Source organism: Macaca nemestrina, chromosome 9, assembly GCF_043159975.1.
Source record: "Macaca nemestrina isolate mMacNem1 chromosome 9, mMacNem.hap1, whole genome shotgun sequence".
NCBI classification, from domain to species: domain Eukaryota; kingdom Metazoa; phylum Chordata; class Mammalia; order Primates; family Cercopithecidae; genus Macaca; species Macaca nemestrina.
Window position 1 is genome coordinate 14,617,838 of NC_092133.1, and position 21,427 is coordinate 14,639,264.

Below are 21,427 nucleotides of genomic sequence, written 5' to 3' on the forward strand. Positions count from 1 at the left end.
TTCAAACACCAAGCAAGTCTGCAGTGCTCCAGGGCGTTTCGCCCTTTACCAGGTCGCTCTGTCCCCACTCGGAGAGCCTCAATTTCTCAAGGCAATCCCTGTAACACCAACTTTTTACATTACCAAGACATAAAATAACCTTGCTTGCTTATTTTAGCTGTCACTCTTCCCCATGCTTGTCCCTCACGGTTGAGCGGCGCTGACCTGATGACACCTGCTTACTGTCGTTAAACTCAGCATTTTCAGATGGCCAAGACAGGCCATTCCCTGGTTGGATGGGACCTTATTGTAACAGCACGACTCCGCACAAGCCGCTTTGAAAATCAATCTGCAGACGTTTGCTTGATCTCCAGACAGAAACTCTGAACCCACACTCACCCTTCCCACCCCAATTCTCGCTCGAAGATTGAAGAGCCTGGGAACCGTCTCCCTAACACTACCCAGGACTGGCCCAAGAGGGGAACTGGACCTTGCGCGCCTAGGATCCCGGCGCCGCCACGTCTGTCGGCGTGCGTGACGCCAGCGCGCTTGCGCGCACGGAGGCCCGCCCCTACATCCGGGGCCTGGACGGCAGCAGGGCCGCCGCGCGGAGGTCACGTGGCTCTTTCCTTTCCGTCTCTGGCCGGCTGGGCGCGGGCGACTGCTGGCGAGGCGCGTGGAACCTTACGCTGGTTCCCCTTCGTCTCCTCTCCCGGCCCGGGCCACTAGAGAGTTCGCTGACGCCGGGTGAGCTGAGCCTGCCGCCAAGATGCCGGCCTATTTTCAGAGGCCGGAAAATGCCCTCAAACGCGCCAACGGTGAGTAGCTGATCGGGGCGCGCCGGGTTGGGGCGGCCCGAGGCCTCCGAGGTCGAGAGCGCGGGCCTGTTTCCCACTGCTCTGCCGCCCGGCCCGCGCGGGGAGAGGAGACCGATGCGGCCTGCGAGCTGCTGTCCCAGCCCGTGGTTGGGCATGGGTTTCCTTCTCACTTTATCGACTGGGGTCTGGGAGGCGCGGAGCCCGGAACCGTCGCCCCGGGGGCCCTTCCTTCCCCCTGCCGCCTTCGGGTGCGTCGCTGGGACCGCAGCCCGGGAGACAGCCCCTACGCGGGCTGGAGCTCCCTCCCCGCTGCCTGCCTCCGCTGGCTCTCCAGGTCCCTGGAGCTTTGGTTTGCTTAGGCCCCGCGCCCCCGGCCGCCATCTGGGAGTGCCGGGGAGTAAGAAACATGGCTCCCTCCCGGGGACAATGCACGCGAGAGCCTCGGCTCCACCTCCTGCCCGGGCCGGGAGCACTACGGACCCACCCTCGGTCCTCCCGCAGCCACCCCCGCTCTCCAAACCGCGCTCAGTACTTTGCTGGGTCAGGGTCCACTTACTCTTCACCCAGCCGCTTTATATCCACTTAGGGGCCTCTTGACCCATTTAACCTGATTCCTGTTTTTTTGCTTTGTTTTGTTTTTGTTTTTTCCTTTTTCCTGGCATTGATTAGAAGCATTCCGAAAGCCTGTTTCGAATCACTGGAAGTTGGAATAGAGTTAATGTAAAGGGACTTCACGTCTCCTCTTAAAGATAACGAAACAGGCCTAGGGAGAGGTTTCCCCAAGGTCACTCCGGGAGTTGTTGAGCCAAGAGACTTAAAACCAACGTCTCTTGACATCCAGATCAGTCCTTTTTTCTCTTTTTTTCTGCCACAGTGCTGCTTTCTGCGATTTCGATTTTCATATGAGTACTTCGGCCATTGGCGCTTGAGGGAAAAACTTCTGTGCCCCGATCTCTCCAAGGCATTTGTTACATTGGCGTTCTGGGGATGCACATGTTCTTGCCTAGTGTCTGGGCTTAAGAAACTTTGTTTAGGGTTTTTTTTTTTTTTTTCTCCCTCTAACCGGACAATTTTAATAATCGTTAGGGCATGGATAGCTCTTCTTTTCATCCTTCCTTCACCGAAATAGAAGTTTTGGGTTTTACCCATGTTGTAGATGAATATACCTTGTGAGTTACAGTTTTATGTTTGCAGAGCTTATTTTGTTAGCTTCTTTGAAAATTTATCTTGTGAAAACGGCAGTTTGAGTCAGCACATAAACTGATAATCTGGCAGGACTAGAGATATGTTGGTCATATACTTTTTAAAGTAAAAGTAACACTTTTGTGGGGGAGGGAACTGGTCTGTGGAACAGGCTAATTCCACATTGTGTGGATGGAGTAATTGTTTTAAAAACTTATTCAAACTACAACATAGGTGTGATCACTAATTCATTCTAATGATAACCAGTGATCTAATGGTTAGAGCAGACAAGAAGTTTTAAGATGTTTATTAATATATCCGAAAGAAGAGATTGAAATGGAACTTTGTCACTATCAACCAAACTGTAGCAAAGTTTATGACTTTTCGACGTTTCAAAACTTAGAATTTGTAGTATACGAAATGATTTGCATGAAATGACTACTCTACATGGCTGTTGTGGATGTTTTACAGTCATTTGCATGCTTTGCCCAACAGGTATTTTTTTTCCTGTGCTAGTAGGCCAAAGCACTGTAATGGCCTGCATACTACGGGCCTTGTTTCCTTTATCGCTTCTCTTTTTGGAATCTTCATAAGAACTTGATACAGAAAAGATATGTAATGTGCATCAAACATTTTTTTCCTGTTTCTAAATTGGCACAGGCTTGATTCATGAAGGGCAGGTTAAGGAAAGGATCTGAAATTAAAGTAGGCAAGATGAGGGACACCGGGGGAAACTTGAGTTTTGTTTGTGTAGCTTTTTAAAAAGGACTGTGGGGACGCCTTGCTTTCAGCCCTTTGAAGCTGTTGGATGGGGATGCATGCGTTACCTTCAGAGTAGAAACTCATACCTTTGATCTTGAGGGATCCCTTCTCAAAGTGAGCAGATCGTGGATGGTCTAGGGCACTGCTTCCAAAACATAAGTGAAGGATCAAAGGGCATTCACCTAATTGGAAATAATCTCATTTTATCTAAATGTTTTATATGTAACATTTGTGATCCCAACAATATTTAGACCTAATCTATTGCATTATCTTAATAAAATGTAAATAAATTTAAGTAGAATAGTCATTCAGGTCACTCTAAACATATATATCAGCAATTTTTTGGGGAAAAATTATAGTAGTCATTCGGGAAGGTGAGAACTTGGACCAGCAGTTACAGGCAAGAATTCCGTATCCTGTAATCATTTAGAGGAGGCCCCTTTTTCGTATTATATTGTTAGTAGTGCCAAACTAACTGCTGCTGACCTTATTATAGTGTATGTTCTACAACCAGTGCCTTTAAGAAATAAAGCTGTTATTAAGTCCACAAATTGAGTAACATTATAGCGTATCTATTTGGTATGTTGCACAATAAACTAGTAAACATCAAGGGCTGATGTAAACTTCTTTATACATACTTTCAATAATAAATTTGAAAGGTATGCTCCAAATGCTCACCCATCCAGTAAGGTTTATAATTCTGGATTTTAATTTTTATTTCTATGATATTAATCTGGAAGTCAATATTTTAAGTATTGAAATAGAACCTTTAGTTTACGATAGTTCTTTCCAGCCTCCAAAGCTTCCCCCGGCCACCATTAAATAATTCAGAGGAACTAAATTCTTGTATATAAATTAGGACAAAGGCAGAAGACTGACTGTCATGGATTATGAAAAATCTGTTCTCATTCCAACTATTTATTTATTTATTTATTTAAGACAGAATCTCGCTGTGTTGGCCAGGCTGGAGTGCGGTGGCACTATCTTGGCTCACTGCAACCTCCGCCTCCTGGGCTTAAGCTCTTCTCCTGCCTCAGCCTCCCAAGTAGCTGGGATTACAGGCATGTGCCACCATGCCCGGCTAATTTTTTTATTTTTTCCAGTAGAGATGGGGTTTCACTATGTTTCCCAGGCTGATCTTGAACCCCTGGCCTCAAGTGATCTGCTCCCCTCGGCTTCCCAAAGTGCTGGGATTTACAGGCGTGAGCCACCGCACGTGGCTAAGGAATCAAGTTTTAATTGACTGTTCAGGAAGTAAAAAATAGTTTCAGTTCCATCTCTAAAAAGCCCTTTTTAGATTAGGAATTGGATACAATAGGTAGTTTTAGTGCTGCTGCTGTGATTTTCTTAAAGTATAAATTCTATTAAACGCATTTACTCCCAAGTTTTTTGCTGATAAGAGAGTGTTTTTGTTAGGAAGAACACCTAATGTACTGTTACATTTTCTTTTCTTTTTTTCTTTTCTTTCTTTTTTTTTTTTGAGACAGTCTCTCCCTCTATTGCCCAGGCTGGAGTGCAGTGATGCAATCTTGGCTCACTGCAACCTCTGCCTCCTGGTTTCAAGTGATTCTAAAGTCTCAGCCTCCAGAGTATTTGGGATTACAGATGTGCACCACCGTGCCTGGCTAATTTTTGTGTTTTTAATGGAGACAAGGTTTCACCAAGTTGCCCAGGCTGATCTCCAACTCCTGATCGCAAGTGATGCCTGGGCCTCCCATAGGACTGGGATTACCCAGGTGTAAGCCAAGGCACCTGGCTGTACTGTTACATTTTAGAAAATAACTTTGCATGCACTATAGGAGAAGACCAGGAGAAGACTGCAAGTTTTTTCCCTCCACTCCCACCCCTGACAACAAGGAAAGGCTTATTTCAACAAAGTATCTAGTTGTATTACATCTTTGTTTCATTTAGTAAGATATTTTTTTTTTGATAGTAAGATTGACTCGATGAAAGATGGACTTTTGGCGGGGCGCGGTGGCTCAAGCCTGTAATCCCAGCACTTTGGGAGGCCGAGATGGGCGGATCACGAGGTCAGGAGATCGACACCATCCTGGCTAACACCGTGAAACCCCGTCTCTACTTAAAAAAAAATACAAAAACTAGCCGGGCAAGGTGGCAGGCGCCTGTAGTCCCAGCTACTCCGGAGGCTGAGGCAGGAGAATGGCGTAAACCTGGGAGGCGGAGCTTGCAGTGAGCTGAGATCCGGCCACTGCACTCCAGCCTGGGCGACAGAGCGAGACTCCGTCTCAAAAAAAATAAATAAATAAAAAATAAAAATAAAAAAAAAAAAAGAAAGATGGACTTTTTCATGCAGTGGTGAAGGGTTTTGTCATTATTTGCATGTGAAAAATGTGATTTCATATAAGGTATTGTGCAAGTATTTCAGTATGTTTTGTGATTTATCCTGTTGCAAACTTTTTTTTGAGACTTGTTGCCCAGACTGGAGTACAGTGGCACTATCTCGGCTCACTGCAACCTCCGCCTCCTGGGTTCAAGTAATTGACCTGCCTCAGCCTCCCAAGTAGCTGGGATTACGGGTGTGCACCACCATGGCCCGGCTAATTTTTTGTATTTTTAATAGAGACGAGGTTTCACCATATTGGCCAGGCTGGTCTTGAACTCGACCTCAGGTGATTTGCCCACCTCGGCTTCCCAAAGTGCTGGGATTACAGGCGTAAGCCACTATGCCCGGCCGCAAACTTTTTGATATATTGGAGAGGTGGGGTATTGTTTGTGGTTTTCCTGGAGGAAAGAATGTTGGGAAGCATCATTTCTGGAAGATGGGATCGTTGAAAGAAAGAGAATTACCAAATCTGTGGATCTAATAAGACCCCCAAATAAGGAACATGTTTGCTGGTTGCTTGCCTAGCACAGAGTTACATGGTAGATAATGCTATGTATTATTGGGTAGCTCTTAAAATAAAAAGTATTGGCTAGGCACGGTGGCTCATGCCTGTAACCGCAGCACTTTGGGAGGCCAAGGTGGGCGGATCAGGAGGTCAAGAGATCGAGACCATCCTGGCTAACATGGTGAAACCCCGTCTCCAGTAAAAATACGAAAAAAAAAAAAAAATTAGCCAGGCGTGATGGCAGGCGCCTGTAGTCCCAGCTACTCAGGAGGCTGAGGCAGGAGAATGACGTGAACCCAGTAGGCGGATCATGCAGTGAGCAGAGATCAAGCTACTGCATTCCAACCTGGGCAACAGAGCCAGACTCCATCAAAAAAAAAAAAAGTCTTGTTCCAAGGAAAATAAGCAATGATTTATATATATATATATATATATATATATATATATATGGTGTTTTAAACCTTTTTAAAAATGTAGTGTTTTAGTTCCACCAAATTATTTTTTAAATCTTCATTGGGAAGTTTGTGTGTGTGTGAGAAATTTGCAATTATGTGTTTTTTTTTTTTTTTTTTGAGACGGAGTTTCGCTCTGTCACCCAGGCTGGAGTGCAGTGGCCAGATCTCAGCTCACTGCAAGCTCCGCCTCCCGGGTTCACGCCATTCTCCTGCCTCAGCCTCCCAAGTAGCTGGGACTACAGGCGCCCGCCACCTTGCCCGGCTAGTTTTTTGTACTTTTTAGTAGAGACGGGGTTTCACCATATTAACCAGGATGGTCTCGATCTCCTGACCTCGTGATCCGCCCATCTCGGCCTCCCAAAGTGCTAGGATTACAGGCTTGAGCCACCGCGCCCGGCCGAAATTTGCAATTATGAATGTTAAGATGAATTTAACCAGTTGACTTAGGGTAAATAACCTCTTTCTCCCCCAGTCTATTAAGTGTACAAAAGAAAAGATGAGGAAATACAAGATAAATTTTAACCTTGGTCAGATAATGTAATGGTAGAGATATTGCTTTTGACTGTATTTCAAAACAAACAATATGCATAAAACTTAAAATTGGAACTAAATTTTGAAATGTTACCACATAGAATGCCTTCGGGCTCAGGGGATAATAAATTCAAAAGAATGTAAGTTGGCTGGGCATGGTGACTCACGCCTGTAATCCCAGCACTTTGGGAGGCCAAGGCGGGTGGATCATGAGGTCAGGAGTTTGAGACCAGCTGGCCAAGATGGTGAAGTCATGTCTCTACTAAACATACAAAAATCAGCTGGGCCGTGTGGCTGGTGCCTGTAATCTCAGCTACTCAGGAAGCTGAGGTAGGAGAATCGCTTGAACCCGGGAGGTGGAGGTTGTGGTGAGCTGAGATCACGCCAGTGTACTCCAGCCTGGGTGGCACAGCGAGACTCTTGTCTCACACATATACTCTTCTTTTCCCCTTTTTCTTTTTTTTTTTTTTTCAAGTTTCATTCTTGTTGCCCAGGCTGGAGTGCAGTGGCACCATCTCAGCTCACCTCAACCTCCATCTCCCAGGTTCATGCTATTCCCAGCCTCCTGAGTAGCTGGGATTACAGGCATGCGCCACTACGCCCTGCTAACAACTTTGTATTTTTAGTAGAGACTGGGTTTTGGTTGTAGAGACTGAGTTTCTCCATTTTGGTTAGGCTGGTCTTGAAATCCCAACCTCAAGTGATCTGCCCTTGTCCTCCCAAAGTGTTGGGATTACAGGCGTGAGCCACTGCGCCCGGCCTCATTTTTCTATTTTTTTATTAAAAAACAAAAAAAACTTCTTTAGAGCAGTTTGAGATTTCCAGAGTGTTGGGAAGAGAGTATATAGTTTCATTGACACCACACCCACTTTCTCCCCTGTTGATTTTGTTTTTGTTTTTTTTTTTTTGTTTTTTTTGAGACGGAGTCTCGCTCTGTAGCCCAGGCTGGAGTGCAGTGGCCAGATCTCAGCTCACTGCAAGCTCCGCCTCCCGGGTTTACGCCATTCTCCTGTCTCAGCCTCCCGAGTAGCTGGGACTACAGGCGCCCGCCACCTCGCCTGGCTAGTTTTTTTTTGTATTTTTTAGTAGAGACGGGGTTTCACCGTGTTAGCCAGGATGGTCTCGATCTCCTGACCTCGTGATCCGCCCGTCTCGGCCTCCCAAAGTGCTAAGATTACAGGCTTGAGCCACCGTGCCCGGCCTCCCCTGTTGATTTTTATTTGTAACAACTAATGAACCAATACTGACACATTATTTATTTATTTATTTTTTGAGACATGGAATTTCACTCTTGTCGCCCAGGCTGGAGTGCAGTGGTATGATCTCGGCTCACTGCAACCTCCGCCTCCTGGTTTCAAGCGATTCTCCTGCCTCAGCCTCCTCAGTAGCTGGGACTACAGGCACATACCACCATGCCCGGCTAATTTTTGTATTTTTGGTTGAGACGGGTTTCATCATACTGGCCAGGGTGGTTTCCAACTCCAGACCTCAAGTGATTGGTCCACCTCGGCCTCCCAAAGTGCTGGGATTACAGACATGAGCCACTGCTCCTGGCCTGGAACTTTTAAATCACAGTGGAATACAGTGAAATTCAGTTTTACTTGTAGATCATATTGCAACACAGTACAAGTCTTTCTGTTGTTTTACTTTTGATAATTATGGCATAGCTTTAGAAGTCAAAAATAAATGTAACTTAGTAAAAAGTTGGTAATGAGTTGGGGAATTGAAATAGCCGTTTAAAAAAGTAAAGTTTAGACTCTTCTGTAGTGTACATAACTAATTTTAATTCTCCTGAATTTTTCAGAATTTCTTGAGGTTGGCAAAAAGCAGCCTGCTCTGGACGTTCTTTATGATGTTATGAAAAGTAAAAAACATAGAACATGGCAAAAGATACACGAACCAATTATGTTGAAATACTTGGAACTTTGCGTGGATCTTCGCAAGAGCCACTTGGCAAAGGAGGGGTTGTACCAGTATAAGAACATTTGTCAACAGGTACAAACAGAACTGGGTTGTATTTTTTTTTTTTTTTTTTTTTTTTTTTGAGACCGAGTCTCGCTCTGTCGCCCAGGCTGGAGTGTAGTGGCCAGATCTCAGCTCACTGCAAGCTCCGCCTCCCGGGTTTACGCCATTCTCCCGCCTCAGCCTCCGAGTAGCTGGGACTACAGGCGCCCGCCACCTCGCCCGGCTAAGTTTTTGTATTTTTTAGTAGAGACGGGGTTTCACCGTGTCAGCCGGGATGGTCTCGATCTCCTGACCTCGTGATCCGCCCGTCTCGGCCTCCCAAAGTGCTGGGATTACAGGCTTGAGCCACGGGTTGTATATTTTTAACAAATGCTTTTAGTAATCTGCAGGAGAGCTTACCTTTCAAAGTTAATATATTGTATTTCTCTTAAAATTTGCCTTTAAAACATCTTATGTTTCAATGGAAAAATAAGTTCTGAAGAGTTTTTGTATTTTTGGATTAGGTGAACATAAAATCTCTGGAGGATGTTGTTAGGGCATATTTGAAAATGGCAGAGGAAAAAACTGAAGCTGCTAAAGAAGAATCTCAGCAGATGGTCTTAGATATAGAAGATCTGGATAATATTCAAACTCCTGAGAGGTATGTGGGTTAGACCTCTAATAAATGCTTTAATAGTTAACTTAGTATTTTCCTTTACATGGGTCTTCATTTCCTTTTGAAGTAGATGTTTATCAGAAAAAAATGCAAATCTTCGAAGTTTTAAATGCATAGTAACCAATAAATTTATGTAGGTAATGAAAATTCATAGAAGTGGAAAATGACGGCCGTAAGATAGAAGGGCAAATACTAATTTAAACGATCATAATGCAGATTGGGAATTCAGGGAGTGGTTAGTGACACCTTTGCAGTGTGTACAAAGTTGTGGGAAGAATTTGCACTGTTTTCTGATGAACATTGTTGGTTTTGGTTTTTAATCACATGGCAAAGTAGGAAACTGTCTAAAATTGTTTTCAACATTTTTTTCTGTCTTTGTAGTGTTCTCCTAAGTGCTGTAAGTGGTGAAGACACTCAGGATCGTACTGACAGATTACTTTTAACTCCATGGGTTAAATTCCTGTGGGAGTCTTACAGGCAGTGTTTGGACCTTCTTAGAAACAATTCTAGAGTAGAGCGCCTTTATCATGATATTGCCCAGCAAGGTAAGATGAGAAGATCAAATCTGAGTGAAGTGCTTTGAAATTGAGGAGTAAATTTTCTGAAAAGTGCTTAAAATGAACTAGTTTTTATCCTTATTGAAATGTTGGCATTCACATGATATTAAATGACTGCGGCCGGATGTGGTGGCTCACACCTGTAATCCCAGCACTTTGGGAGGTCAAGGTGGGTAGATCACTTGAGGTCAGGAGTTCAAGAGCGGCCTGGCCAACATGGTGAAACCCCTTCTCTACTAAAAATACAAAAAATTTAGCCGGGCATTGTGGTAATCCCAGCTACTCAGGAGGCTGAGGTGGGAGGATTGCTTAATCCCAGGAGGCGGAGGTTGCGGTGAGCCAGGATGGCACCGCTGCACTCTAGCCTTGGTAACAGCAAGACTCCGTCTCAAAAAAAAAACAAAAAACAAAAAAAAAAAACAAAAAACAAAACCAAAATGACTGAGTAAGGAATTTGTTTTGCTCGTTAAAGGAGTTTTGTGTGAATTGTATTTTATTGATACCTGAAAAATTTTTTTTCTTTTTTCACAAATATCAGTAACAATGAAAGACATTTTAAAGTCCTTTTGGAATTCTCCATGTGACTGAAAAAATAAACTTTTCCTTTTTTTTTTTAGTAAACTTGAATCCTCTACTTTGGGTTTTTTTAAAATTTATTTTTATTTTTTAAAAAAGAACTGGGATTTTGCATTGTTGCCCAGGCTGGTCTCAGACTTCTGGACTCAAGTGATCCTCTTGCTTTGGCCTCCCCAAGTGCTGAGATTACAGCTCTGCCCAGCCTGAATTTTCACTTTAACACAAGTAAATTTGGACTTTTTGGCGGCTGTTGATACAAATATTAAGTTGAAGTTAAACTGCATCTCTGTTTTAGGTCTGTTAAAATAGACATACTGTTTTTAAGGGGAAAGGAAATCTAAAATATAATCCAGTATCGCATATGTGACAGTAAAAAAATTAACGTGTCCATTTAAATGACAGGGAACAAATAGTTCATCCATCTGTAATCAGTTGAAATTAGGTTACTATAAGCCCTCAATTTGTATTATGTAGTTTTAATTAGTACAGAACCTTGTTGCTTTCCGTGTAAGTTAGATATCAAAGTTCATTATATTTCAGACTAGATTATTTTTACTCTTAGGATTTAAAGTGGTGGGTCTTTGAAAGGTGACTCTTAGATCTAAATTTTAGTTTCCCGTTTGTAAACTCTGCCAGCACCACATTTTAGTTCTAGGCAAGGACCGATGATTATGTTTTTGGTTTTGTTAGGGTTCACTCAAAAGATAGTCTGGATGAAATAAGTTGATTTTCATTGCATCACAAAGACTAATGATGAGTTTGATGAGTCCCGTTAAAATAACTGATTTTAATGTGTGAAATAAAACCTAGTCAAATATTTAAATAGATAGTGGAAGATACCTAATATATTTTACAATTATGCTTATAGCTTTCAAATTCTGCCTCCAATACACGCGTAAGGCTGAATTCCGTAAACTGTGTGACAATTTGAGAATGCACTTATCGCAGATTCAGCGCCACCATAACCAAAGTACGGCAATCAATCTTAATAATCCAGAGAGCCAGTCCATGCATTTGGAAACCAGACTTGTTCAGTTGGACAGTGCTATCAGCATGGAATTGTGGCAGGTATGTTGGACCTATTAGCTTTTCTTTCTAGAAATAATAGTCTGTGTTATTTTTCTCCCCCCTTAATGAATAGCTTCATCTTGGTATGCATTGGTTAATTTCAGTAGATAAGGTAAGGAATTAAAGTTGCCTGATGGGCTGGGAAAAGTTCTGAACAAGAAATCTCAGAATATTTTGTTTCTAGTTGCCTTCTATGAGTTGTGGACCAAACCGTATAATCTCTTTCAGACGCAAGTTTCTTGATGTACAAAACAAGACATTGCCACTGCTGCTCGAAGTGTGGTTTCATGACTGGTGTCATTTGTGAACTGTCTGGTCTGTGATGAAATAAGTATAGCATAGAGAAGCATATGTAAAGTTTCTTAGTTGCAATTTTATTGTAAATTTTTTGTGTGTTTACTCTGATAAAAAGTGAACTTTTTCTGTTTCATTTTTGTGGTAATTTTGTATTTTATATTCTTTGGTAAGAGGTTAGAAAAAAAAAAAGAATCCTTTACTACTGATTGTTGGAGAAGCGCTGCTGTAGATTATTCTAGATTTCTTAGTAGTGCTTTAACTGACTGTCTTGCATTGGAGATCTTGGTGGTGGTAGGAAGTTAGTCCTCACCTGGCCCTTTTTCTCTAAGAATCCTCCAAAAACATTCTATATAATTTTGTAGTCATGTGACCTTGAAGTCTTTTGTATATTTGATGGACAATATTTGATTGAAATTATAGAGGAAGAAACTAAAGATTGGGAGTCTTTGAGCCCAGTGAAAGTGTGATTTGATGTCTTGTTCTTGCCCATGTTTCCTTTTCTATAGGGACACCCATCTTAAAATACTACCTGTAGAAGATGAGTAAACATGCTCCATTATAGAAAAAAATGCATAAATTAAAAGAAGAGACATATTCATCCATTATCTTATCACTCAGAAATAACCTGTTGTATGTCTTTCTAGATTTTTTTCTTTATATTGTCCCAAGTGATGGGATAATATGCCGATATTTTCTTGAGTCTGTTCTGTCTACTTTCCAATATTTCCTAAAGAACTTTTAAAAAGTTTAAGGAGTTAGTGTTTTTGTAATTGTGGCAGTTTTCTAAAATAGATATTATACATGAGTAAAGAGAACCACACAAAGGTATTTTATTTGCTATTTTTATGTTTTCTGTGTTGTAGGTTTCATAGAAATTTGAATTAGATTTTTTTCATGTTATAGAATGCAATGACTTTAATTTGTACTACTAATTTTAGGAAGCATTCAAAGCTGTGGAAGATATTCATGGGCTATTCTCCTTGTCTAAAAAACCACCTAAACCTCAGTTGATGGCAAATTACTATAACAAAGTCTCAACTGTGTTTTGGAAATCTGGAAATGCTCTTTTTCATGCATCTACACTCCATCGTCTTTACCATCTCTCTAGAGAAATGAGAAAGAATCTTACACAAGATGAGATGCAAAGGTAAGAATGTTATACTTGGATAATGTTGAAATTTTGTAACAAATACCTGTTATATGACATGGTATATTCTAGGCCATGGTTTCTCAGCCTCTGCACTGCTGACATTTTGGGTTAGATAATTCTCAGTCGTGGGGCTGTCCTGTGTACTGCAGGTTGTTTAGCAGCATCTCCAGCTTCTCCCCATTAGATGCTAGTAGCAACCACCGCCAGTTGTGACAATTACAGACGTCTCAAGACGTTGCCCTTCCTGAACAGTATTCTTGGACTTTAGTAGTTGGTCTTGAACTCCTCACCTCAGGCGATAAGTAATTCCACTAAAAGCCCAATTGAGAAATTTGAATATTAGCAAAAACACGTTTAACGGATGAGCTTTCTATCCACATACAGGTATTTAGAGTCTATTCTTAGAACAGATAGAAAATTAAGAAAAACCCTTTTTTCTTTTCTTTTTTTTTTTTTCTTTGGTGAGACGGAGTCTTGCTTTGTTGCCCAGGCCGGAGTGCAGTGGCGCGATCTTGGCTCACTGCATCCTCTGCCTCCCATGTTCAAGCGATTCTTCTGGCTCAGTCTCTGGAGTAGCTGGGATTACAGGCACCCACCACCATGCCTGGCTAATTTTTGCATTTTTAGTAGAGACGGGGTTTTACCATATTCGAGGCTGGCCTCGAACTTCTGACCTCATGATCCACCTGCCCCCACCTCTCAAAAGTGCTGGGATTACAGGTGTGAGCCACTGCACCCAACTTTTTTTTTCCTCTTGAGACAGAAGCCTTCGCTCTTGTTGCACAGGCTGGAGTGCAGTGGTGCGATCTCACTCCGCCTCCTGGGTTCAAATAATTCTCCTGCCTCAGCCTCGCGAGCAGCTGGGATTTTAGGTGTGCACCACCATGCCCGGCTAATTTTTTGTATTTTTGGTAGAGACGGGATTTCATGATGTTGGCCAGGCTGTCCTCAAACTCCTGTCCTCAGGTGATCCTCCTGGCTCGGCCTCCCAAAGTGCTGGGATTACAGGTGTGAACCACCATGCCCAGCAAGGTAAATACAAGTCATTTTTTTCCTGATTGCAAAATATTAACTGTAGAATATATGGGACATATTTATTCTTATATAAATACATATGAATGTAAAAAGAAGGGTCTGTAACCCAACAACCTACAGACCATTTTTTCCTCGTGCTCCACACGTTCAGAGAAACTTCTGTAGCAACAAACTACAGAAATGAGCCCTGACGGCATAGTCTTCCATTTTATTATTTATAACATTACATATAACCTGTTTCCTGTCACTTAAAAAAAAATACATTTCTGGCTGGGCGCAGTGACTCATGCCTGTAATCCCAGCACTTTTCGGAGGCTGAGGTGAATGGATCACTTGAGGTTAGGAGTTCAAGACCAGCCTGGCCAACATGGCAAAACCCTGTCTCTACTAAAAATACAAAAATCAGCTGGGTGTGGTGGCACACGCCTGTAATCCTAGCTACTCGGGAGGCTGAGGCCAGAGAATGGCTTGAACCTGGGAGGCGTAGGTTGTGGTCAGCTGAGATTGTGCCACTGCACTCCAGCCTGGACGATAGAGCAAGACTCCGTCTCAAAAAAAAAAAAAAAAAAAGCTATTGAACTTACATAACACACATACCACCTGTTTTCTTGTATTGGTAGACCAATTATTTTGTTATCCAGTAGAATTGTGTACAGCAAATTGTCTTTCTTATGTAAAACTATTTTAGAGCAATTCATGGGACCAATTAAATGAGTCCCGCTAGTATATTTTCTTTCTTTCTCTCCTTTGTTCTCTTTTTCTTTGCTTTCTGATACGGTCTTTCTCTTTCCTTTCTAATAGGATCTTGCTTCCTTGCTCAGGCTGGAGTGTAGTGGTGTGTTGTAGCTCGCCGCATGCATCCTCGAACTCCTGGGCTCAGGCGATTCTTCCACCTCAGCCTTCTGAGTAGCAGAGACTACAGGCGAGCGCGCCACCACGTCCAGCTAATGTTTAATTTTTTTTGTGGAGACGGTCTCGTTATGTTGCCCAGGCTGGTCTCAAAGCTTCTAGTCTCAAGTGATCTACCTGCCTTAGGCCCCCAATGTGTTGGGATTTATAGGCATGAGCCACTGTACCTGGCCACTAGTATACTTTCTTAGAAACTCTTGAGGATGGTGTCCATTATGGCATCCACTGTCACTTATGTAATTCACATCCTTTTTTTTGAGACAGAATTTCGCTCCCGTTGCCCAAGCTGGAGTGCAATGGCGTGATACCGGCTCGCTGCAACCTCCGCCTCCTGGGTTCAAGCGCTTCTCCTGCCTCAGTCTCCCAAGTAGCTGGGATTACAGGCGCCAGCCATCACGCCTGGCTAATTTTTTTTGTAATTTTTTTTTTTTTGTATTTTTAGTAGAAACAGGGTTTTACCATGTTAGCCAGGCTGGTCTTGATGACCTCAGGTGATCCACCTGCCTCGGCCTTCCAAAGTGCTGGGATTACAGGCGTGAGCCACTGTGCCTGGCCCACATCTGTTTGTTTTAAGGGAAAACATGTTCTTCCAGACACATAGCTTGCTTTCAGAGAGAACTATAATAATAGCATTAGGCTGTCTAGCTCTTAGTACATTATTTGGTTTAATCTTTGCAATAGCCTTATGACTCAGAAAATTGAGTATCTTGCCTAAGGTCACAGTCTTGGAAATGGCGAAGGGGAAATGCTAGCCCTCCAGCTCCAGGGCTCACAGGGTTTGGGGTCCTGCCATGCTCTGAATGCAGCCTGACTTCTTGTTTTCTAGGGATGTGAAAAATTAGCTCCTTGTTTTTGTCTGCGCATCTCCCTCACTACCATAATAGTGTTCACTTGTGATTCTTACAATTTTTTTCTCCCTTATTGCCACTTATTTCCTTAGGGTTTTTTTTTTTTTTTTTTTGAGATAGTCTTACTCTGCCGCCCAGGCTGGAGTGCAGTGGTGCAATCTTGGCTCACTGCACGCTCCGTCTCCTGGGTTTCAAGTGATTCTCCTGCCTCAGCCTCCTGAGTAGCTGGGATTACAGGCGCCTGTCACCGTGTCTGGCTAATTTTTGTATTTTTAGTAGAGATGGGGTTTCACCATGTTGTCCAGGCTGGTCTGGAACTCCTGACCTCAGGTGATCCGCCCGCCTCGGCCTCCCAAAGTGCTGGGATTATAGGTGTGAGCCACTGCGCCTAGTTATTTCCTTAGTTTTTAAACCTGCCTTAATTTTGTAAGGAAATCTGAGGTATATGAATATGCCTTTTCTGCCATTTAATCGCAATCTTTCTGAAGCTAGAAAACACTGACAGTACCGAGTGGATAGATGAAGTTCTGATTCTCTAAGTATTCATTTAAACACAGTCCATTTCTCTTACTCCCGTGCTTTGATGGAATAATATTTATGAATATTGTGCACCGTGGTGATGTACACGTTCTGTCACTAGCACGCCTTAAGATGAAAGAGAAGTGCTTTTCCGCTTATCAAGTATCATTTATAAGCCTAACAGATTGAAAACTTTGTTCTCCATAGAATGTCTACTAGAGTCCTTTTAGCCACTCTTTCCATCCCTATTACTCCTGAGCGTACGGATATTGCTCGACTTCTGGATATGGATGGCATTATAGTTGAAAAACAGCGTCGCCTTGCAACACTACTAGGTCTTCAAGCCCCACCGACACGAATTGGCCTTATTAATGATATGGTTAGTATTAATTTGAGGATTTTTATAGCTTTGGGCAGAAAACTTTGTGGTCAGGTTTAATAACTCATGATTAAATACTAGGAATTCTGATTCAGTGCCGAGGGTTCTGATGTATGGACGGGGAAGCACTGGCGTCAGTCACTGTTCAGTTGAGGCAGTTCCGTCCCAGTAGGTGAGCGGGGGTTAAATTATTGGGAGTTTTGGTGTAGCAGGACTTGGGTTGGCTCTGGGGAATACTGTGGGCCAGTCAGTGAGAGAAAAAGTAATGATGGGCAAGAAGGGTCATGGCTTATTTCATGGGAGCTCTAGGAAAACTAATTAAACTGTGTGTGGGAAATATGAAGAGGCTAGGGGTATTAGTATGTTCTCGCACTGCTATAAAGAGATACCCGAGGCCGGGTGTGGTGGCTTATGCCTGTAATCCTAGCACTTTGGGAGGCTGAGGTATGTGGATCACCTGAGGTCAGGAATTTAAGACCAGCCTGGCAAACACGGCGAAACCTGGTCTCTACTAAAAATGCAAAAACTTAGCTGGGCGTAGTGGCGCACACCTGTAATCCCAGCTCCGCAGGAGCCTGAGTCAGGAGAATTGCTGGAACCTGGGAGGTGGAGGTTGCAATGAGCTGAGATCGTGCCGCTGCACTCCAGCCTGGGTGACAGAGTGAGACTCCTTCTCAAACAAAGAAATAAACAAGAAATACCCGAGACTGGGTAATTTATAAAGAAAAGAGGTTTAATTGGCTCATGGTTCTACAGGCTGTATAGGAAGTATAGTGGCTTCTGCATCTGGGGAGACCTCAGGAAAATTACCGCCATGGTGGAAGGGGAACGGGAAGCAGGTATGGCTTATATGGCTGGAGCAGGAGAAGGAGAGAGAGGGGGAAGGTACTACACATTTTTAAACAACCAGATCTTGAGAGAACTCTTATTCATGAGGATGGGCCTAGGGGGATGGTGTTAAATCATTAGAAACTGCTCCCATGATTTAGTCAGCTCCCACCAGGCCACACTCCAACATTGGAGATTACAGTTGAACACGAGATTTGGGTGGGTACACAGATCCAAACCATATCAGTAGGGGAGAAGGTAAGGTAGACTTACCTTCAGTGTCTGATGTTCAGTGTCTGAACAACTAAAATATTTTCAACGTTTTTCTCTTAAACTTTCATTTTATGTTATTAAATAGTATGGACTTAATTAGGGTTATTCAGTGAAATTGTATGTGAAATACTTTTTAAAATGCAGATTTCTAGGTTTTACCTAGCAAATATAATACAAAAGTTTTAGAGTGTGGAGCCTAAGATGTGGTGGTGGTGGTGGTGGTGGTTTTGAGACGAGGTCTAACTCTGTTGCTCAGGCTGGGGTGCGGTGGTGCGATTTCAGCTCACTGTAACCACGACCTCCCAGGTTCAAGTGATTCTCCTACCTCAGCCTCCCAAGTAGCTGGAATTACAGGCGCACACCACTACAGTGGTTTTTTATATTTTTAGTAGAGATGGGGTTTTGCCACGTTGGCTAGGCTGGTCTGGAACTCCTGGCCTCAAGTGATCCACCCCCCCTTGACTTCCCTAAGTGCTAGGATTATGGGTGTGAGCCACCACACTGGCCAGATTTGTGTGTCTTTTCATTGTTTCACATTGATGGAATTTTCCATTCAGTGGAAATTTGTTGAGTGCCTGTTATGTGCCTAGCAAGTGAAACTGAAGGGAGAAGTTGTATTCTAGGGGAGCTTAAATTCTAGGGATTCTCATTGAAACAGTCTGACTTGGTTATTAGAGTCACCTCCAGTAGATTACTTTGGGATAAGAGACGGAGGGATAAGTATTAGAGAAAAGTATTAAGGAAAAATCAACTTGGCTGTATGTTTACCAAGAATGGAGTTCAAATCATTAACAGTCCCTAATTCATGAATATAGCAATTAAATAAAAAAGATAATGGCAAGCTCTCTCAGATTTTTTTTTTTTTTTTTTTTTGGAGACGGAGTCTCGCTATGTCGCCCAGGGTGGAGTGCAGTGGCCGGATCTCAGCTCACTGCAAGCTCCGCCTCCCGGGTTTTTACGCCATTCTTCTGCCTCAGCCTCCCGAGTAGCCGGGACTACAGGCGCCCACCACCTCGCCCGGCTAGTTTTTTGTATTTTTTAGTAGAGACGGGGTTTCACCATGTTAGCCAGGATGGTCTCGAACTCCTGACCTCGTGATCCGCCCGTCTCGGCCTCCCAAAGTGCTGGGATTACAGGCTTGAGCCACTGCGCCTGGCCGTCTCTCAGATATTTTAAAAATGTGTTCTGAGGAATCACCTATATTCACTCTGGTAAAAGCTAGATAAAAGGCCTAAATTTTCTGCAATAGTCAATTTAAGTAAGAACAAATAGGTTTTCTAGATAGTGGCATTTTTTTTTTTATGACATAGTAATGCAGATTTGCTTTGTAGTTAACTTTTGCGAAGAGTTCCTGCAGAGCAGCTTTTTTTCTACTTTGTATGCCTCCATGTTTTTCTCTGCTGCCGCTGCCCACAGAGTTCAACTGTTTATGGGATAGATGCAGGACTCAGTGTAATAAAGCAATAGCAGTGTCTTGGGGAAGAGGTTTCATTAGCAAATAAAACATTTGCTAATACAAAATTGGCTTCTAATTTTTAAAGCTGAAGAAATGTGCCACACTGGAAGGATAATCCACGTCACCTTGGTGTTAAAGTTGATCTCGGCCAGGCGTGGTAGCTCACATCTTTAATCCTAGCACTTTGGGAGGCCAAGGCGGGTGGATCACTTCAGGTCAGGAGTTCGAAACCAGCTTGGCCACTGTGGTGAAACCACATCTCTACTAAAAATACAAAAAAAAAAAAATTAGCTGGGCATGGCGGTGCGTGCGTGTAATCCCAGTTACTCGGGAGGCTGAGGCAGGAGAATCGCTTGAACCTGGGAGGTAGAGGTTGCAGTGAGCTGAGATCGTGCCACTGCACTCTAGCCTGGGTGACAGACCGAGACTCCATCTCAAAAAAAAAAAAAAAAAGATGTTCTCTTAGACTTAGATTTAATATACTGCAATATGTTGTCCCAGAAGCGAAAGACCTTTACAATTGCCCGGAAGTAGAATTTAAGCCACTAAAGGTCTGTGAGCAAGTCAATCAGTGATCACTCATGGGTAGCATTGGACCGGCAGCTAGGGCGTCTAGATTAGGGTCCTCATTGTGCCTATAGAGTGTAAACTTTTAGGAGGATACCCGTTAGTGTCACGTGAATGGATTAGCTGACTGCCAAGAGGCATTTATCAACTTCTTGAGTTGACCATATATCCAAGGTCAATACCTGAGCGTTAGGCTTCCATCACCAAATTTGTGAGACAGAGTGATTCCCTTATCTCAGGAAAAGACTCAAACATTCCTAAGAGTGACTTTTAAATCAGAAAGTAAACCAGTTGTGTATTTTAGTGAGAAATATAATTTAGTAGATTATGGCAACCTTTCACATTCCCTATTTGGAAGGGGAGCTACATGAATAATCTAAAATAACTTGATAGGAATGAAATTAGAGCTGTTGGCCGGGCGCGGTGGCTCAAGCCTGTAATCCCAGCACTTTGGGAGGCCGAGACGGGCGGATCACGAGGTCAGGAGATCGAAACCATCCTGGCTAACACGGTGAAACCCTGTCTCTATTAAGAAATACAAAAAACTAGCCGGGCGAGGTGGCGGGCGCCTGTAGTCCCAGCTACTCGGGAGGCTGAGGCCGGAGAATGGCGTGAACCCGGGAGGCGGAGCTTGCAGTGAGCTGAGATCCGGCCACTGCACTCCAGCCTGGGCGACAGAGCGAGACTCCGTCTCAAAAAAAAAAAAAAAAGAAATTAGAGCTGTTAAATTTTTTTTTTTTCCTCTTAAAGGTAGATTCCAAGTTAGGGAATTTTATTTGTATGCATATACCACACCTTATTGCAGTCAAGATAAATGGATGCTTATAAGGGGGAAGTGTTAGAATGGTGTCAGTCTTGTACCCATTTTACATTAGAGTTAACCTTAGCCCTGAGTGCTCACGTGTGTGGGCGCCCTCCTGACTTGGGGATGTGATCTGCCAACGTTTGCCTCGGTTTTGTTACCCACTCTCTATGGGTGCACACTTCTGTGCTTTGCTCTGTCCCAGCAGTTATTCTGTCCTTGGATTAACAGTTCCTAAAAAATGACATATTCCATGGTAAAATTGAAGTCTATATAAATGGGGTGATATGTGAAATTCTTTTTCTCACCGTTATGTCTGTGAGATTTATTCATGTGTTCTATGTAGTTGTTCTTTTTTGAGCATTTTTGTTTATTTTATGAACACAGCACTATCCTATTGATGAGTATATGAATTCTCCCCAGTTTGGAGCTATTAGAAATAGTGCTGTCGTGATTATTTTTGTGTGACAATGTATATAAAAGTAAAATTCCGGTATTTTCCTTGTTATTGGTAATAAAATATTCCATTGACCACAGTAGTTGTCTTTGTGAATATTTAATTGGTTGTGGTTGTGTTTTTTAGAGTTTCCTTTTTGCATACCTGTGGGGCTTTTCACTGTAGGTTAGTGTGCATAGCGTGGGGCAAGAGACCCAGCATAGTTGTACTTTGGATTCATTTTTGGTAAATTTAGAGGAGATTGAGGCTTGGTGATTTTTTAAATCGTTTTCCAGATTTCCAATGCTATCATTTATACTAAGTTCAGAATTTTAGTTGGAAAATTTCCTTTGGCAGTTACATCTTTTGTTTTGCTTACTGTAGGTCAGATTTAATGTACTACAATATGTTGTCCCAGAAGTGAAAGACCTTTACAATTGGCTTGAAGTGGAATTTAACCCATTAAAACTCTGTGAGCGAGTCACAAAGGTAAGCCTTTGTATTTTAGTTTTGGTTGTTACCACACAGTTG

At 42.9% G+C, this 21,427-nt stretch overlaps 1 protein-coding gene across 1 annotated transcript in view; it reads left to right on the forward strand.

Annotated features, from left to right (window-relative positions):
- The first annotated feature begins 606 nt into the window (after positions 1–606).
- LOC105467710 (eukaryotic translation initiation factor 3 subunit A) overlaps positions 607–21,427 on the forward strand; it is a 49,748-nt gene continuing 28,927 nt past the window's right edge. The window contains exons 1-8 of the mRNA XM_071069051.1: positions 607–797; positions 8,381–8,571; positions 9,045–9,181; positions 9,578–9,741; positions 11,198–11,397; positions 12,633–12,841; positions 16,363–16,534; positions 21,281–21,385. Coding sequence (XP_070925152.1) covers positions 749–797; positions 8,381–8,571; positions 9,045–9,181; positions 9,578–9,741; positions 11,198–11,397; positions 12,633–12,841; positions 16,363–16,534; positions 21,281–21,385 — 1,227 coding nt within the window. The 5' untranslated portion in view covers positions 607–748. The remainder of the gene's footprint in view (positions 798–8,380; positions 8,572–9,044; positions 9,182–9,577; positions 9,742–11,197; positions 11,398–12,632; positions 12,842–16,362; positions 16,535–21,280; positions 21,386–21,427) is intronic.